This window comes from Canis lupus, chromosome 24 (assembly GCF_048164855.1).
Source record: "Canis lupus baileyi chromosome 24, mCanLup2.hap1, whole genome shotgun sequence".
NCBI classification, from domain to species: Eukaryota; Metazoa; Chordata; class Mammalia; order Carnivora; family Canidae; genus Canis; species Canis lupus.
This window is the reverse complement of record NC_132861.1, coordinates 35,910,481-35,929,053: the sequence shown is the minus strand read 5'-3', so window position 1 is coordinate 35,929,053 and position 18,573 is coordinate 35,910,481. Positions and strand designations below refer to the sequence as shown.

Sequence of the window (18,573 nt, the reverse complement as noted above, 5' to 3'; positions counted from 1 at the left end):
AAGGCCTGGATATCACCATAAAGTTCCTTCACATGCTTACTAAACTCTGCCAATAATGCCAGCCTCTCCCCAGGGGTGAAATCGGTGATGCAAGGTTTCACCACATCCATTCGTCCATCCAATATTTATTGACCATGTGCTCTGTGGCAGGCGCTGTGCTCGGTGCAGGGAAGTTTACAGGCCGACTCTGGAGCGCTTCTGGTCTCCGTGGGCCACGCGAGTCTTTTCTATGGGTGTCAGTTCACTTCAGCTCTCACAACTACCCTACAAGGTCATCCCCATTCTACAAATGAGAAGGGACAGTCTCAGATAAGGGAGGCGTCTCTTAGCATCTGTGTGAAGCTTCCTTCTCCAGGGACGCTTTTGTTTCCAAGGTGGACGGCCAGAGGTGAAGGCCCAGGGTGTCGAGGGCCGGGTTGGCACTGAGGCTCCCAATGCCAGCAGGCAGCAAAGTTAAAGAACAGAATGACTGTAATCGGCTTTGTTACTGTTTTTGCATCCCCTGTGGGCTGTGCCCGGCCTTGTTGACGGTACCCGGGACAGACGGCTCCTCCTGCTGCCCCTTCACAGGCTACCGCCTCCTGAAAACTGACTTCCTTTTGTCATCTCAAGGTCAGTGAGCTATGAGGATGGGGGAGCCAACAGAACCCCTGTTCACACTTTGCCCTGCTACCAGAGAGCAGTGGGGCTCCCAAGTTGAGGTCTCGGTGTGAAGGTCCCTGTTTCCAGGGCTCTCTTTAGGAAGGTTCCAGAGGATTCTCTCCCTTATCCATCTCCGCCCGTGCAGCCCTCCCAAAGTTGGTTGGCCATGTGGCAACATCCCTGTCCTGCACCCTAAAGCCAAGGGAAGTCTCAGATGTTCTGGCTGAGGACCGTGGCTACATGTTGATTCTGAGACGAGGAAAGCACGTGGTCCCCAGTGGTGAGCTGGGGCGTCTCCTTGAAGCTGTTGCTGTGGTTCTCCAAGGCTGACTGGGCCTGGAGCAGCTTCTGTGACAGGGACCAGGGTTCCACTGCTCTGGAAGGAGTCCAGGCACTTCAAGATGCACTGGAGGCCTTTTCTCATTTTCTGGAGAAGACTAGAGGGAGCAAGAGGCCGAATGTGAAGCTCTCACATGGCCCAGGACATAGCTCTTTATGCTTAGGGCTCCACCCTTGGGCGTCAGCATTCTGGAAAGAGTCTGGTGAGCTAGCTACAGGTGCTCTGACAGCACCAGCATTGGTAGGACCCCACGGGGCTTGGGGTCAGCCAGCAGCTTCTGGCCCTCACCCTTCCACCTCGTCACCCAGTGAGGATGCCAGGGAAGGCCAATCCTCCTCAAAATTTCTGAAAAGAACCCTGGTATTTCCCTTGTTTTATTCCTCTGGTTCTCGATGGCAGCAGTCTGGGGTTTGAAGGAAGGCGTGAAGTGCAGGCAACTGCATTTTCCTGAGCATGAATAAGGAAAGCAAAATGCTTCCAGCCAGCGGAATATGGCAAAACCGCATCATGTTTTGATAAGGTTGTGGTTAACCAGTCCCATACCTATTTTGGGAGGTGAGGGGGTAAGAGGCGAGGTAACATGACCCAGATGTCAGCATGAAAGGAAGCATGGGCATTTTCCAACTCGCATTCCACACATGGGCTTGGTCCTGCTACCAGGCCTGGCCCGGCCTGCAGTTCAGAGGTGAACTAGAGGTCAGTAAGGGTGGCTGCCTGGTAAACCCACCTGCCATTCCCAGAGCTTGGGCTTGGCTCCTCCCTTCCAGCAGTGGGAGGGGTGAGGCTTTGCTGTGGCCACATGACCAAAGCCAGGCAGTTCCAAGTCTGTGGTCTTGAGTAGCATTTCAAGAGAAAAGTCAATTTCCTAATGAACGGGGGTTGGAAGGGAAGCCGGGGAAATCCTTTCTCTCACCATCTTATTTTCAGAGAAGTAAACTCAAGCCTCAAAGAAATTAAATAAGGACTCAGCCAGTGAGTGATGGTTATGAACTGACTTGTGTCCCTAGGAAATTCATGTGCTGAAGCCCTAACCCTTAATATGGCCATATGTGGAAAAAGGGTGTTTCAAGAGGTAATTAAGGTTAAATGAGGTCATAAGGGTGGGCCCTAGTCCAACACAACTGGTGTCCTTATAAGAAGAGGAAGAGACACCAGGGATGCATATGCAGAGGTCGTGTGAGGACACGCGAGAAGGCGGCCATCCCCAAGCCAAGGAGAGAGACCTCAGGAGAAACCAATCCTGCCAGCACTTTGATCTTAGATTTCTAGCCCCTAGAACTATGAGGACATATATTTCTACAGTTGAAGCCACCCAGCCTGTGGTGTTTTGTTATGGTGGCCCCGGCAAACTAACACAGTGAGGTCAGTAAGGGTGAAGGCTGACCTCCCAACTAAAGTCTTGGCGGTCCTGCCTGGTCAACACGTGACAGTCTGGCCCGCTGCGGTGGTGAGGCAACCCATACAGTCCTGTGGGACTTTCTTTCACAGGTGACCTTGCCCATTTCCTTCCTGGGGGGTGGCAAGCAGGTGGAAAACTCCCCCATGCTTCACGCCTGAACTTAGGGAGCACCTGCTGTAGCCTAGAGGGCTTGTGTGAGGGGGAGGCCATTGGTGCTGGGATTGTGGTGCCTCCACTAGCATCACCAAGCACATGGCCTGGCTCAGCCGTACCAACCACAAAACGCATCTGGAAAACATCACTTTCTTTGGCTTATGTCTTTCATTTGGGTTGAAAACCCCACTCCACCCAACTCCAATCAGCCTACAGTGAAGGCTGCCAGAACATTCCAGGACTCGTGGCACCTTTCATAGCTCTGCATGGCTCTCTCGCCATGCTGCCAGACAATCAGAGATGGCAAGCCTCTCCGCAGCTCTGGGCTTGTGGCCCATGCTCCTACTCACCCACGGGCAAATGCACAGCTTGGCTGAGTACTGCTGGGGTCCATCTTTGGCCCCATTGGGCAGTGAACTGCACAACACATATTGAGGCTGACCAATTCGGCATGCTGGTGCCAAGGTCAAGAATCATTGTCAAAGCAAGTACCCAACTGGGGAGCCATCCTGCATGCTGATGTGTCCGCATTTGATCATTTTTTAAATAAGCACTTAAGAAACTCTTCCAATGTGCCAGCCCTGTAGCAGATGGTTCATAGGACACAACCCAATTCATGGTATAATGAAGAGTAAGAAATAGGATGTACTGGGCCTTTCTGAGGACTGGATAGACCAAGAGGGATCATCTTGTTGGCTACCCCTATGGGACAGATCACAAAGCCAGGAGACACAATATAGGATTTTAGAGACTCCATCTTAATAGAGGAAGGGTGCGTCTCTGGTATAATACTGCTAAGGTTCCCCTTTATTTCCCTCTGGTTACTAAAATACAATCTTCTGTCCCAAAATATGGTCTATATTGTGTTTACACTTGTGTCATTTGTAGACCTGCTGTGATATAATTCCTCTGGGTCCTTGGTAGGGACCATGCTAAGGGTGTAACAGGTGCTACAGGTCTTGAATCCTTTATAGTAAAGGATTGGATTGTGATCATGCCACATGCCCAGTCCCTGCACAGGGTGTGGCATGCAGTGGATGCCCGACATCTGCCACTAAGGATGGCGTGCTTATACATATGCTTTCTCACTTGGCATACTTAATGAATGCTAGGTGACAATGTTGTTAATAGTGACAGCAGCGGAGCCTGGGCCCTTTCTGAGTTCATCATCCAAGCACTTGAATACCAGTTGGTAGAAACTCTGAGCGTGAGGCCACCTGGCCTACACTTTCTGGGGCTCAGTGACCAAAATAGAACATAGTCCCCTCACCTTCTTCTGGAAGCCCATGGCGGGGATGTTACATCTCACACCAGCATCTTCCTCGTGGTTGCAGCCCTGGGACTCAGCATTGAATTTACAGTCTATAATGGACTTCTCATTCCCAGTGCACTCGATTTCATTGAGGTGGATGGGTCCTATCCCTGGGAGAGGAAAACAAACATGTGCTATTGAGAGCTCCCAAAGGCAAGTTTCTGGAATGCACAAGAAAGTCCTAGACAGTAAGGACATGTTTTTCCCATCCTCAAAACTCTTCCAGCTGCATTGCATCATCAGCTCAAGGATCCAGGCCTCCTCTTGTTGGAGAGAATTGCTACTTGTCTCGAGATTGACTTCTCCCATAAAAGCAAATCAAATGTGCTAACTTCCTGTGTGACCTTGGCCAAACCACTCAGCCTCTCTGAATATTGGGGTTTTTTTCCTTGAATAAAGGAGTTGGATGATAAGATACCTAAGTTCCCTCTTCAACTTTAATACTCCATGCATTTGTGAACCTGAAAGGGTTGACTATCCCTATAGAATCAGAGTCTCTGGAGGAAAATGATGGCACAATCAAAATAGATGACTTGAACAGAGTTGGAGGGACTCCTGGGTGGCTCAGTGGTTGAGTTTCTGCCTTTGGCTCAGGGCAGGATCCCAGGTCCGGGGATCAAGTCTCACATCGGACTCCCTGTGAGGAGTCTGCTTCTCCCTCTGCATAGGTCTCTGCCTCTCTCTCTGTGTCTCTCATGAATAAATAAGAAAAATCTTTAAAAAATCATCGCAAGTCAATACAATGAGGAAACTGGCGGGGGGGGGGGGGGCTCAAAGATGAGGTAACTGGCCTGATGGAGGAGCCATATGTAAACCAGGAAGTGTGACCCCGCAGCGTGATCCTGCTGGGCTTCCAGAACCATCAGCACAGAAAATCCCATGTGCTGGTCAGGAGGAGAAGGCTACTCTGGGAAAGAGCTGAGTGTTTGGAAGCGCCCATGTTCTCTCTCTTACCTCCTGAACACCTTCTCCTTGTACTGACCTAGATAGAAGCCTCCCTCCAAGGACCATCTCAAGGCCTTCCTCCTGCACGGCTCCGTTTGACACCACCTCACCCCCTCCTGCAGCATTTTCTGTTTACAACTCTCCTTGGGAGTTGAGCGGGCAGCCAGCCTCAGACGGGAGTTGGCCTGCGTCTCCTTGGGAAGTGACGGGCATTTTCTGAGCAATAGTAAAAGGCAATAGTAACATCTATCTGGCAGGGTGGGGATGGTGAGGAATGAGTGACATGGAGGATGGCTAGTTACCAGGGGCTCAGGAAATGATAAATACTATCAGTATCACTTCTTATATCTCATCAGCCCTCTGAGTGCAGGTTATCTTTGATGGAGGTTATTTCTAATTCCGCTCCCCCGCCCCCCTGCCCTTGACACAGCTCCTGTGGAGCAGAAACCATTACTATAAATGTTTATGGAATAAATGAATTCTCCCCGGGACCTGGCCCAAGCAGTCCTCAATGAACACTTATGAATCACTGGCCTTATAGACCTGGCCAGGGGAGGAAAGGTTTATGCAAGAGCCTAACACGCTTTAGACTCCAACTAACAACTGGTTGTCTCCTTCCAGCCTTACTTAATGTGAATGTCCGTGGCTCTCCGAGACATCTGGGGAAGAGGCTGGCGATGAGGCCCTCCAAACGACGGAGCCCACGTTCCTGAAGCATAGACATTCGTGGCATACCAGAGGCAGAGTGCAGAGATGAGATCCAGTGTTTCTCACCCTCTTCCCTGTACCAACCAGTTCTGCAAGGTGCAAGGTGTCCCTGAAGAACCCTGGCCTGGGGGTACAGTTGAGCCTGCCTGGCAGTGTCTGTGGGCTCTTGGCTCCTTTTGTTGACCTGGGCTTGACCTGCATCCTGATTCCTAGCATTCACGTGCTCACCCCTGAATTACTCCTCCTCACGATGCCTTCCTTGTCTGCGCTTTGGCCCTGTTCTTCCTCCCACGTACAAGCCCTGTCATGGGGGACTTGGGAGAGGCCTAACCTCTTGGAGCAGTGTCATGGACTCCAGACCCACAATCAACTCTGCCCGTTACGATCACATTTTTAAGAGCACAGCAGAATACAACAGGACATATCATAGTGTTTTCCATGTCGTAGAGGTTAGCTTTGTTTCCGGAAAGTTGTGTCAGCTTTATGTGCATGGCATGTTCCGGCACATGGATTTCTGTTTGGGGATTTGAGGCAGATGCATTTTAAAGCCACTGCTCTAGGGCTGCCCTGACTAATGCAGCCACTGGCCACACTGAGCGCTTGGAATGTGGCCAGTCCAGGCTGACATGTGCTCTAAGTATAAAACACACCCAAGATTTTCAGAGACTTGGTGCACAAAACGTACATCATCTCCTTAACAACATTTATACTGATTACATGTTGTGTTCATAATATTTGGGATATGTTAGATTAAGGAAAATATATTATTAAAATTATTTTCACCTATTTCTTTTTATTTGTTTTTACATGGCTACCAGACAGTTTAAAATTACTTATTACGTGGCTCATGTTGTATTTCTATTGGACAGCTAAGGTGCAGAGTGCTGAAGTACCAAGTGTTCACTCTGCTGATCCTACTTTGGCAACTGGAACTCATTCATTCATTCTTCAGAAGATGAATATCCTGAAGCACTAGGAGTCGGGTCAGACTCAGCACTCAGGACACAGAGGCATAGGACACAGTCCCTCCTCTCAGGCAGCATGTGGAAACCAACAGCTGGAGTCCAGATGTGTGCAGGAGGTCCTGGGACACAAAGCATGGTGCCCGACTCTGACCTAGCATTCATCCTGGTGATAAGAGCTTGTCTCAGAGAACCATAGGAGGTGGGAGCCAGACAAACCATCAAATGGGACTCCAGTGTAGAATCTGAGGCTCAAAGTCATGGAGCAAGTAGGTGGCAGGCCCAGGACTAGGACTCAGACTGCTGGCCGCTTCATCCTTGCCTTTCACACCCAAACTATGGGTGTGGTCACTTGGTCCCCCAGCCAGGGCTGGGACAGAACTGATCTTGTCTGCTCTGTGACTTGACGCTGCCTATAGACCTTGCTCCTTCTGCCTACCAGGGTTGACCTGCCCAGAGTGGCGGAAGATAATAAATCATCCAGTGGTTCCTTCAAGGACAACACTGAAAATGCCAGCTGTCTCTTTTTTTTCCAGAATTCTGCAGGTCCTGGGAAACCTTCCGCTGCTCTGGGCAATGAAATAACTAGGTCAAATAGCACACGCCCATGATAAATGGAATGCTTATGTCATCCAGCGTTTATTTGTGCCTCAGAATGAGTGGGCTTTGTCCTGTAGGCCTTGGGAAAGCATAGACCAACATATCAGCCAATCAGGAAAATGGACTGTGGGAATATTCGAGATCCAAGGGAACTCCAGAGAGTTCACCATGACCGGGGAGGAAGAGGAGAGTCCTGTTGCATAACCAAGGCTTCCAGGTGGCACAATGCCAAACTAGAGTCCAGCCTAGACTCCTAACCTTCAGGGCATGCCCAGGAAGCCTGCAGGATTGCAGGTTGGGGGTAGACAGATATTCTGAATGTGAGCGGGACTGGGCCATGCTGGGCATACTGGAAGAAGCCCAAATCTGAGAGCTAAAGACTTGGGTTTCATATTTTCTCCACCACTAACTATGGAGGCAACCAGAAGCTTGTTCTCTTGCGCCTCCAGGCCTTAGCTGTCGGATCAGATGAACTAGGGTCCTCTCCAGCAAGACTATGATTCCAGGACTCTCTCTCCAGTCCACTGGGCTGTTACTTCCTTCAGGCTGTGGCCGATGACCTCATCGCATTCCTTTCTGGAGGGTGATGGCTCTATGTCTGGTGGTATGGAAACATCTTCGCCTCACAGGACACTCCAACCTCCTTGTCAGAAAGGGAAGCTATTGGCGTTGTTCTCATGTCATGTTTGCATCCATTCTCTCAATGGAATGACCCACTTAAAAGCCTCTTATACTTTTGTGCTCTGCTTAGATGAAAGATTTGTTCAGGACACTTAATAAAAACCAGGCCCCTTCTCAAGAGCATCACATGACATCCAGAGAAGGGCATCCTGTTCCCAGTGTCTGGTGGCAGGCAGAGAATGTTTGTGGTGCTACACCAGAGCAAAAAAGTAAGATGACATCTGAGATTCTTAGGTGCCTGGGGTGGGCCATAGCCTGAGGAATTCTGAGATCCTGTCCTAGAGGAAGGGCCTGAGAATTCCAGCTTTCTCAGTGGGACAGTGGGGAGCACTGACTTACAAGCTGGGAGCCTCCGTTAGAGTATGCACTGGCTGCTAATATGCTATCCCATCTTGGTTATTCACTTCTTTCTCTGGGCCTCAGCTTCAAAATTCATAAAATGGGGACTCAGTGTTCCCTGAGGCCCTTCCAGCTCTGACTGTTGCTGGTGAGGCTGGGGATTCTCTACCAGGATAGCAGCCTGGGAGGGAGGAGAAAATGCAAGAAGACCCTAAAAAGTCCAAAGCCAGCCCATCCTGGTAGGGCTCCCCATGCCATGCTCTCTGTGAAGATGCCACAGAACGCTTCCTCATTGCTTACCTTGCCCCAGCTGGGAGCCAGTGATGGCCTCTTTGGCACTCCCAAAGCCCAGCTCTCTGCAGACCACACTGGCAGACACCAGGTCCCACTTGTCGTCACAGATGGTCCCCCATTCTCCATTCTTGAGCACCTCCACTCGGCCCTCCCCGATGTTGGCACCGCCTCTCAACCGCACCAGGGGTTGCTGAAGAGACACGGGGTCCTGCTGAGTGCAAAAGCTGATGCACATTTGGCAGTCACTGACACCCCACTCCCTTCCTGGTCACCCCCCTCCACACTGGTGCCTAGGCTAGGAGCCAAACCTGTGCTGGATTTTGTGTGCTGGAGAGGCAGGGGGTGCACACAGGCTCACGCTATGCTGTGGGATCTGCTGCAAGCTCCCTCTGCAGCGCTCCCCGGGAGCTGCTGTCCTGGGCTACTGAGGAGCCCATTGGGACCCTCATTAATTTGTCACTCCAACCCAGGCTTGTCTCAGGGGCCTTACCACCAGCATTTGCCTCTACCCCCTCACTCCAGAACCTCAAGCTTTAGAGCTACAGAAAGCAGCTCCTACCCTCAAACTTGGCAGATTCCAGGACCATGATTCTACCTTGCTTAGAACAGAGAGCTATAGCCTAGCCCTGCAGGAGGCTTCAGGGCACTGAACAACCACACACCTGCGATTCTGCTCTGCAGGCAGGTGAGAAGCAGGAGGGGGGACACAGGGAGCCGAAGCGTGGGCCCAACCGAGAAGGCTGGAACTTAGACAATGGACACTGCTCAGGGGCGGGGGGCCTCATGCTGGTCAAACCTACCATGTGTCCCAGGACCGGGCTCCCGTGGGGCCACTACTCTTGTTACCGCTACCCCCGATTCCAGGCCCAAATCATCCTGACTCCTCGGAAGAGGCAGGCCCACCAGGTGTGCAGAGAGGGTGGGTGCTTCCCCTTATGAGGTTTATTTCATGGCACAGGTGTTAGGAGCCACCTTCCACCAGTGTTTTGATCCTACTGGATCCCATTTTACCAGGTAAAAGCTGGATCACATGACTCCATCTGCCCACACCCTGGTCTGCATCAACTTCATATGTGTGTGTACGTGTGTGCATGCATGCATGTGTGTGTGTATGTGGGTGTGTGCGTGTGCGCGTGCACCTGAGCATGTGTGTGCTGGGGTCGGGCTGAGGAGGCTTTGAGGCTCTGAGTTACTGTTGATGCCCATCGGATTCAACACACAGGGAACGGGGTGACTATGCAGCCGTTCTGTGTGTTGGAGCTGACCAGAGTCATTGGTCCACTCTGGCCTACTCGGTCCTCAGAAGGCCACACCCGCTGATGGCCCAGCCGCGGTGGCCTGGCTGCAGGTGGTGTTTATCAGCATTCGGGTCCACCAGCCACCTTGAGGGCCGAGGTGTCAGACCAGAACCTGTGTCTCCATCCTCCAGCAGAGGTTCCCACTAGGCCACATCACTCTCCCCCACTGACGGTGCCTCGTGGCTGCCGAGGCAGGGCAGGGCACAGCGACAGCACCCAGGCTTACAGACCTTGGGGACTCTCTGGACCGGGGACTAGGGAGAGAAGAAAAAAGGGACAGGAGTGTGTGCAAAACACTGGTTGGCTTGAGGACCCGTCTAGCTTTAGAAAACAAACCAAAGACACCTGCTGGCTGCAGCCCGTTTGCAGCAAAGCTCTGCCCTTGCCCTTTCCCTTCCCCCACCACCCTGCCCAAGCAGTCTGGTACCAGCAGCTGTGGCTTCCAGGTTCTGGAAACTGCTCACATGGGCTGGTGGCTAGGAAGAGCTCATGGGAAGAGGAGAGAGAGGGGTAGGAAAGGTAGCTGCTCATTTATTAGGGGTCAGACCATCCATGACCCAAGCTTAATGGAGGCAGAGTGACAAATAACCTCACCCCCTCTTGGCAGTGGCCAAGCTTAGTCAGCTGGCCCTGGAGGAAAGAAAGAAACCAAGGGAAAATGTGATGTAAGCCTCACTCCCTTTTTTAAAATTTTATTTTATTTTATTTTTTTAAAATTCCTTTGGTGTGAATTCAATTCCTTTGCTTTAAACCACACAGCAAGAGGAATTCCAAAACAGTAGGTCTGGTATTCTGGATGACACACGAGAAAAGCTCGGAGGCTGGGGTTGAGGCTGTAGGAAGGATGTGGCCATCAAATCATACAGCAGAGGGGACAAGTGAGGGTGTGCGGGGGCTGTGGGAGGGCCAGCCCCGTCTGGGGGCGCCTGTGTCTCCTGGCTGCACACATGCGCTGTGTGGTGGGCCTGGTGGAGGCCCCTCGGGGCGGAAGAGTCATGAAAGTGCTCCAAATAGTTTCCGTACCCCTCGTGGATGGATGGGCTCACAGCATTCATTTCACAACTTTTATTGAAGATTTTTTTCATTTGCCCAAATGCACCACCCCCAGCCTGGGAAGGGGCACCCAATCTGGCTCCTGCCTGGGTTTCCCCTTTCCTTTGGATGAGAGCTATCTATCGCCCAGGTCCTTAGATGTTCACAGGGAGGGGAGGCTGCAGAGGGCAGAGGGGAAAGATGGGAGAGACAGGGAGACCCAGATGAGGTTGCTTGAGCCCGGGGAGGGGCTGTTCCTCCTGCCCCAAGGCCTGGACCCGGCGGACACACCATCTGTCCCCATCATGACCTTTCTTCCTCTTCTTACCCTGACGTACTCAGAGCTGACCTGGAACTCACCCCTGCCCAGGTGAGTGTCGAGGTTTTATCTGGCACAGGGAATCATTTCCTAATAAATGAGCAGCTCCCTTTCCTACGCCTCCTTCTCCTCCTCCTGTGTGCCATTCCCACCCTCCAGCCCTGTGTAAGTAGTTTCCAGAACATGCAAACCACAGAGAGCCTTTGGGGAATATAGGAAAACGGAAGAGTAGGAAAAAGAAAAATGAATCTCCTCCTAACGATTTTCAAGGGAAGATAGAAAAGCGCAGCTTCTGTTTCAGAGGCTGCATCAAGCCTGCCATGGTCGGGAGAGTTCCCTCGTCCTAAGAAGTCAGACACTGGAAATGGGGACGTTATTTATGTGAGCAGATGTACACCAACATGTCTTGAGTGCCCTGACACGCACACACACGCACAGGCGCTGCTGACATACATGGAAGGGGACTGATGGGTACAGGTGACACAGACGTGGGAATGACAGGTTTCCATTCTCTGTGTCTTGGTGAAAGCTTTTGCAGTTTTATCCTTTTGGTTGTAGAACAAACCAAAATATGTTTGGAAACATTTGTAGCTGAGTTCATATGCTTTTGGGAATTATACTGAATTTCCGACAGTTCCAGAACACTCTTCTCCTCTGGGAATTAAGCAGGACTCCCTACCCTGGCCTTCTGCGCCAGGCCAGCAGCCAGCACACAGAACGAGTGATGGTGGATAATGAGGTGCTGTCCTCTCCTCGGTATGTGTCCTCCACAGAGGGGACTCTGGCCTCGGAGTGGAGCAGCAATGGGGGAAGGCCAGCTGGGGGTGCTGATGATTTGGGGCTCGGGCCCAGCTGCTTGTCACACTCTAGAGGTGGCATGTATGGGCGGGGCCGGCCCTACATTCCTTCCCTGTAGAAAAGTGGTCTGGGTTGGGGCCAGCTCTCCTTCTCTCCTGGGGGGATCCACGCCCACTCCCCGAAATGCCATCCTCCCCTCTCCCCAGCATGCCAAGGGGCCAGACCTCCGGCTGCGTCCTCACCTCTGGCTTGTAGGCTTTCCGGAATCTTGAGGGCCCGTCGGGGCTGAAGACCTGGCCAGGCACACAACTCACCACAGCCGGCAGCCCATTCTCACAGGTGACATTCTTCACGGGGTCCAGCGACACCTGAGTGCCAAGCTTGCAGCTGGAGATATGAGCCTCCGTGCCTGTGCAGTCCATGGAGTAGGGCCAGTAGCGCTGTTTCTTCCGGGCGGCGAACATCCTGCAAAGGGTGAGAGGGGACAGGTGACCAGGGCGTCGTGGCACCCATCCACCTCATTCCTTCCACAGCTGGGCATGGGGCACTGGGCCAGGAGCTGTGCTGGCTTCCGGGGATCTGGTGGTGGAAGGAAACGGGTATGGTCTATGCATCTGGAGCTGAGCCCAGCTGAGTTGGCAGGCCCTCGCGGAGCACCTCGGTCATGTGGGGCGCCACGCTGGGCTCTGGGGAGCAGGACCTCTTTTCCTCAGGCAGCTTGTATGCCAGGAGGGGAGGGGTTTAGGAGTGAGATTAACACTAAGGCCTATAAATGCAAAATGTAAAAAAGGATCTAAGACAGGTAAGACTCCTGGTCCCAGGAAACCCTCAGTTCCAAGCAAACCGGAATGGTTGCTCACCCCACCTCTTCACATAATTTCAACATGACCGGTTGTTTCTTGCTGGTGTCAACAAGCAGAACAAGCCAAACATTAAACTCTCTCCCAATGATATCCAAGGTCAAAGGTGTAAATCCAATGAGAAGCAACAAAAAGTCTTAAATCACCCCCTGGGCTGAATCAAAGTATAATATGCCCAGAAATTAAAATGCTCATGAAATTCGGCCACAGACAGTATCAGATCTTCCCCTGGGAGCCAATGAGGCTGATGGTGTCCCCAGAGCATAGCCTAGGGAAGCTCTCAGCCTGTATTACATGTAAAGTATTCCTGTTTATATGTTTTTGGAAGGCGGAATAAAGATCCAGGTGAGTCAAAGTGTTTTCTTGAACTGGTTAACAGAAAAGTTGCTGTGCCTCAGTTTCCCCATCTTCAAATTAGAAGTGCCAATGGGAACTCCTTTATAAGACAGGAAAGTGAAATGAGTTAACACTTGTGAAGCGATTAAAACTGCACACGGGAAGGGCTTTGTATGTGTTTGTACAAGAAATGACGATTATCTTAGTTACAGGAGAAACAAAGGGGCTGAGAGAAGGTGGGGCTCCCCAGGGTTGCCGCCACGAGATATGACCTGAGGAGGGTTGGGGCTGGAGCTAGGCTCGGAATGATGGTGGGATTTGCAAAGGACGAGGGCAGGGAGGACACCCTGTCCTCTCAGGCTGTCCCAGCTCTGTAAGGTCTGTGTGCTTGTCCCTGCTTGGCAGGACCAGTGAGATGCCACAGAGAGCCAGCCAGCCAGACAGCACCGCTGCCAGCTGCCCAGTGGAGGGGCATCCTGGGGCAGGCTGGCCCAGGATGGGGCAGCAGCAGGGTCCTGTTTCTGCTGGTAGGGCGGGCCTGGAAGTTTCTGTTTTGTCTCGGGGTGAACAGGATGTGAACACAGAGGAAGGTAAAACCCTACAGACACCGCCTTTATCTTTCCTCAACCAAAATTTTCGACTGGTAAGAATTCTACTGTACCTGTGCGCACAATGACACAGAATCTTCAGCAAAAGGACTATCCTGGGAAATTCAGGATGTGTGCTCAACATCCCTGTAGCCTACAGTGAAGAACTCTACAGGACGCTGTTAATAATTCCAAGAACCACTGCTCCTCCCCACTTCCTGGATACAAGGCCCCTGTTCTTGGAAACACAACCTCTGCTTGTTCCCCAGGACTCCCCCACCTCGGACTGGAGAACACATTTGGCGGGGGGTGGGTGGGGGTGCTTATAGCTTGTTCCTCATGACTCCTCCATGTTAGGCGAGAGAACACACTCGAAGGGTATCAGCTACATGAGGATTGGCCAGGCCTCGCTGGCTTGAAACATCCTCTTGCTTCCAGCATTCACTGAACACCACTCTCGCCCAGCAACAGATGTCCTGAGCTCTTAATATAGACTGATGCAGCCACAGCAAACACAGAACTGCTCCCGCCTTTCCCAGAACAGCCCTGCTTGCCTCTTACATCAGCTCACAGGAATGCACCGTGGCCCTCCACAGGCCTCCTTCGGCCTGCCCTCCCCCCACCCAGTGACTCATCAGGGCCAGGCTGGGGGTGCAGATACCAGGCGAGGCGCTGGGGAGGATGCGTGGACAGCCCCAGTGAGGCCTGGTGTTTGGAGAGCAATGGGAAGGAGAAGCAGCTTTGGGCCAAGGGGGAAGCCTGCTTGAGAAAGAGGTGCCTGGGCATAGCTGCGGCAGGGTAACAGGAAGAAGGTTCGGCGGGGCTGATGCATCTGAAAATGGAAAGGCCACCTGGTTCTTCCCCAGCCAGGGCAAAAGCCAGACTTCGCTAGGGGTTCTGCTAGCTACTGGGTACGTCTACTCCAATTATGAATTCCAGCATCAAGGAAAGATCCACAAGATCGTCTCAGGGACCCACTGGGCCTACTGTGAGATGGACCCAAGTTCAAACTCCATCAATCGCCTGGCCTCCGTGAGCCCCGACTCTGACTGGAGAACCGTAGTGACCCTTGAAGTCTCCTGGAATCAGGGTCGCTCAGAGCCTGTGTCCAGTCGTGCGTGCACAAAAGTTCTCATTATCTCCTCTTCCCCGAAGGACAACTTTTGTAAAAGGCCTTCCTTTGGGGAAGGCTGGGAAACTAACTAACATTGTAAATTTTTGGCAGTGTGTTGGGTCTTTCCTCAAGGGGACCCAGTCTCCCTTTCATTCAAAGGGTCCTGGGTCTGTAAGCTGGCTCAGGTCCCGGAACTGGTGGATGGGTGTGACTCTCTGTATTGGTGATTTTGGTTAGAGTTTGTTCTCTCCACCTAGACTTTCTGTTCACCTAGAAGGAGTGGGAATTCAGTAGGCTTCCAGTTCACTTCTAGGATGATCAAGCAGCCCATGTCATGGGTCTGCAGGAGTTAAGCTGTTCTGATCACTGCTCTGACTCTGCTGTCATCTGGGAACCATGCCCACCTGGCCTTGGGAGGCTGAGTGCTATCACCTGGGGCCCCCTCACCAGGGTCCAGTCACCCACACTGCAGTTAGGGTGACATATGGCCTGCAGAGAAGAGCTACTAGGGAGCTCTTAAGAATGCCCCAGTTTCCCTTACAAATGTATTCTTCAGTCACAAGGGAAGTGGACCCTCTCAGGGTGGGTGAGGTCTCAGATGACAAATCCACTCCAACATTCCAGTCTCCTCAAGCCTTTGAATTGCTTCCTCTACATGAAACCAAGGAGATCAGACAATTCCATTCCGCTCACGGTGGGCCACACTCTGGTCCATGTTTCAGCCAACCCACCAACTCTTGGTAACTCTTCCTAACTCCAACATTCGATGCAGAATCTCAGCTTAGTGAGCTCATATCAATTAATCAGTGTCAACACTGGGGTCCTGATTTAAGGAAAAAAATGGCCACAAAATGCTCCTGACCCCAAGAATGGGGCCCTGAAACTTGGGCTTCATTAGCTCCAAGGGGCATTTAGGGTTCCCTGGGCCAGAGTAGCAGTCAGCTCATGGCAAAGCAGCCCTTGGTGGGGAAAATGACTCCACTCTCGGCGACCCTGTTGGTGCGTGGAGTCCAAGGGACATGCAGGAACCACCTGGCGCGGGGAGGGTGGTAAGCAGAGAGGCTCTGATGAAGAGCTGTGGTCAAGGCCCCCCTGAGATAACCGAAGCCCCTGAGCGTGCCAGTTAGCAGACAGAGCAAGAGGGGAGAGGCCTCAGGTGCTGTCCAGGTGAACATCTAAGGTTGCGAAGTTCCTTTGGGCCTGGTAGCTACTTGGAGATGGCTAACCCCACCAGAGAGAGAATCACTTTGAAAACAATCTCCTTCCTAGGGTGAAGGGTCTCCCTGAGAGTGAGGGTTGTCAGCAACAGCAGGATCAGGCTGCAGGAAGGGCCGAAGGGAGCGAGGGAAAGATGCCACTAGAAGGTGCAGATTCAGGAACCATGCAGGGTGGCCCTCGCTCGGCTCCCACACCTCTGCCGTCCGGTGCCACTAAGCATGGCTGTCTGACCCCCGGTTCCCAGCCCTGCCCTTCCCCGGCTCCCAGACTTAACAGCCAGCCTGTGGTGGGGGCCACCCCATGCAGCCAGGCCCTGCCTCTGGGGCAGAGCAGAGCAGGAGCTGGGGCTGAACGTGGCAGCAGCAGAGTGGAGAACACACCTAGGTGGGCCCTGCGACCCCCGAGCCCCCTGCCCTGCAGGCCTGCATCTCCTTCTATGCAGACCAAGGGCTTGGACCAGGTGATGTCTGAGGCCGCCACGTGCCCTGGAAGTCCCAGCTCATCACTAACGGCTTCGTCCAGCCGGCTGCCATCACAGCCCCCAACAGCACCATGGAGGCAGAAACGTCCCCCAGCGTGCCTTTCTCTTTTGGGACCTAATTGTCAGCTGAGTCTCAGTGGCTAAGATAAAACCAGCCTACAAGGTTTACCGCCCGCCTTCCTGCCCCTCCATACCCTCTCCAGCTAGAGGTCAGGCCTCAGAGCTGGTTGCTGCAGCAGCAGTTAATCATCTCCCAACTTGGCTGAGAACACCATCCACCGCCGCTGCCTTGGATGCCTCCCAGCCCTTGGGGCCCTTTCCTGTCCCAGTTTGAAAAGGGAAGCCAGACACAGGGGCAGGGATGGAAGGAGCTTAGAGAGGATCGCCCGGGGAACAGCTGCCAAAACAGAGCTGAGACCCCTCCTTGAAAGCAGGATGAGGACTCAGGGCTGTCCTCAGTTGGGGAGATAGTTTTCAAATGCCATCTGAACAAGCCACGCGCTGCCTGGCCTTGGTCCGATGGCAGCCTTCCCACTTCTAGGACTCGGCTCAGATCTGTCACCAGGCTGGGGGCTGTGGTAGGGCCAGCCAGGGGTGGGGTTTGCTTTTCTTGGCTCCAATGGGTCTGAAAAGCTGAGAAGGTGTCCCCAGGGATGGAGCTGACCAGCTGGCGGGAGTTGTCCAAAGACTCAGAGGCCTGAGACCACTCCACCTCCCAGCTGCCCTGTGTAACCAGGAAGGTTTGGGCTGTGTCTGGGGCGGTGGAGGATGGGGGTGGGAATCGACACTGTGATTACCCCTAGGGGTGTTGTGAGCCTGCCCTGCTGCCAGTGCTCACCCCTGCAGTGGATTGGGAGCTCTAACCAAAAGTGGCCAGGACAAGCCCATGGAGGATCTGGAAGGAGAGCTAGGCTTGGTCCCCACTCCTCTCAAAGCTAGAGACCTGCGTTTGGATTCTAGTTCTAGCATGGCTCTCTGACTTTCTTTCTTTGACTCTGAAGCAGATCCCCTACTTCTGGTGCCATGAGAGTTCGATGACTAGGAGCCGAGCCTTCCACACAGTGAGCACTCAGAAACAGACGTCACTGCCATTAATAGGAAGAGAGAAGAAGAGGGGCCCCTGGGTGGCTCAGTGATTGAGCATCTGCCTTTCGCTCAGGTCATGATCCTGGAGTCCTGGGATTGAGTCCTGCATCAGGTTCCCTGCAGGGAGCCTGCTTCTCCCTGCCTATGTCTCTGCCTCTCTCACTGTGTCTCTCGTGAATAAATAAAATCTTTTTAAAAATTTTTTTAAAAATTAAAAAGAAGAGAGAAGAAGACCCCGCACCAACCAGAGTACACCAGCAGCCAGCCTGGCACAGGCCCAAATTCCTTCACTGGACACCCCTTGGGGCAGGTCACTCCAAGTCCCATTAGTATCTCCCTCCTTCCCCCCGGAGACACTAACTTTGGAAACCATAACGGGAACTGTAAGGTTTAACCGGGACGGGTGTGAGTCAAATCGAACCATTTTTCAATTTCCTGACAGTCGCTGAAAGGTTTCTCCGAATAATCATTTAGTGAGGAAAAGCAGACATGTCTTCTTAAATCGGGCCTGCCCTTGCCCTGCCTGGCCCGGCTATTACTATCCTTGTCCAGCCCCCGTGGTCATGAGCCTCTGCACTGGGACAGTGGGATTTTTCCAGGCTGGAGCACCTTGCACTTCATCTCTGCCCTAATAGTCCCCTCAGCCTCCCTTTGTCATGCTCTTGGGGTCTGTCTCCCACAGGAGCAGGAGTTTCTCAAGGGCAGGCTTGCTGGAGGGGGTCACTGGTGGGCCTGCCGCGACGTGGGACAGGAAGGACTCTGCTTTGCATGGGGCAGAGGCACTCCAGGAGGTGATGCTTAGCAAGGCAGGGCAAGAGCCCAGGAAGCCGGGGCTTGAGCAGTCCCCTTACTTGTACACTTTGGCGTTGTACGTCTTCTCCCCAGGGAAGCCAAACATGCCGCAGACCACGCGGGAATTCTTGGCTGTCCAATGCTTGTCACAGATCTGCTTCCAGGTCTTGCCATCCTTCACCTCTACATAGCCCTCTGTCACGGGAGTGCGCTTGCGGTAGGCGGACAGGATGGCTCGGATCCGGATGTCCTCCACCTGGATGTTCAAGTTCTGGGA

The 18,573-nt window shown here is 52.7% G+C and overlaps 2 protein-coding genes across 3 annotated transcripts in view; one reads left to right on the top strand and one right to left on the bottom strand.

Annotated features, from left to right (window-relative positions):
* Positions 1 to 6,285, top strand: part of R3HCC1 (R3H domain and coiled-coil containing 1) — a 47,239-nt gene extending 40,954 nt beyond the window's left edge. The window contains exon 10 of the mRNA XM_072796265.1: positions 5,413 to 6,285. Within this exon, the coding sequence (XP_072652366.1) occupies positions 5,413 to 5,504 (92 nt within the window). The 3' untranslated portion in view covers positions 5,505 to 6,285. The remainder of the gene's footprint in view (positions 1 to 5,412) is intronic.
* The window catches only part of LOXL2 (lysyl oxidase like 2), a 90,736-nt gene that overhangs the window by 20,625 nt on the left and 51,538 nt on the right, over positions 1 to 18,573 (bottom strand). Inside the window, exons 4-7 of one of the 2 annotated variants that reach the window (XM_072796259.1) lie at positions 18,356 to 18,567; positions 12,065 to 12,287; positions 8,382 to 8,583; positions 3,805 to 3,956 (exon numbers count right to left, since the gene is read on the bottom strand). In XM_072796259.1, the coding sequence (XP_072652360.1) occupies positions 3,805 to 3,956; positions 8,382 to 8,583; positions 12,065 to 12,287; positions 18,356 to 18,567 (789 nt within the window). The remainder of the gene's footprint in view (positions 1 to 3,804; positions 3,957 to 8,381; positions 8,584 to 12,064; positions 12,288 to 18,355; positions 18,568 to 18,573) is intronic. The other variant, XM_072796260.1, reaches the window with a different exon arrangement.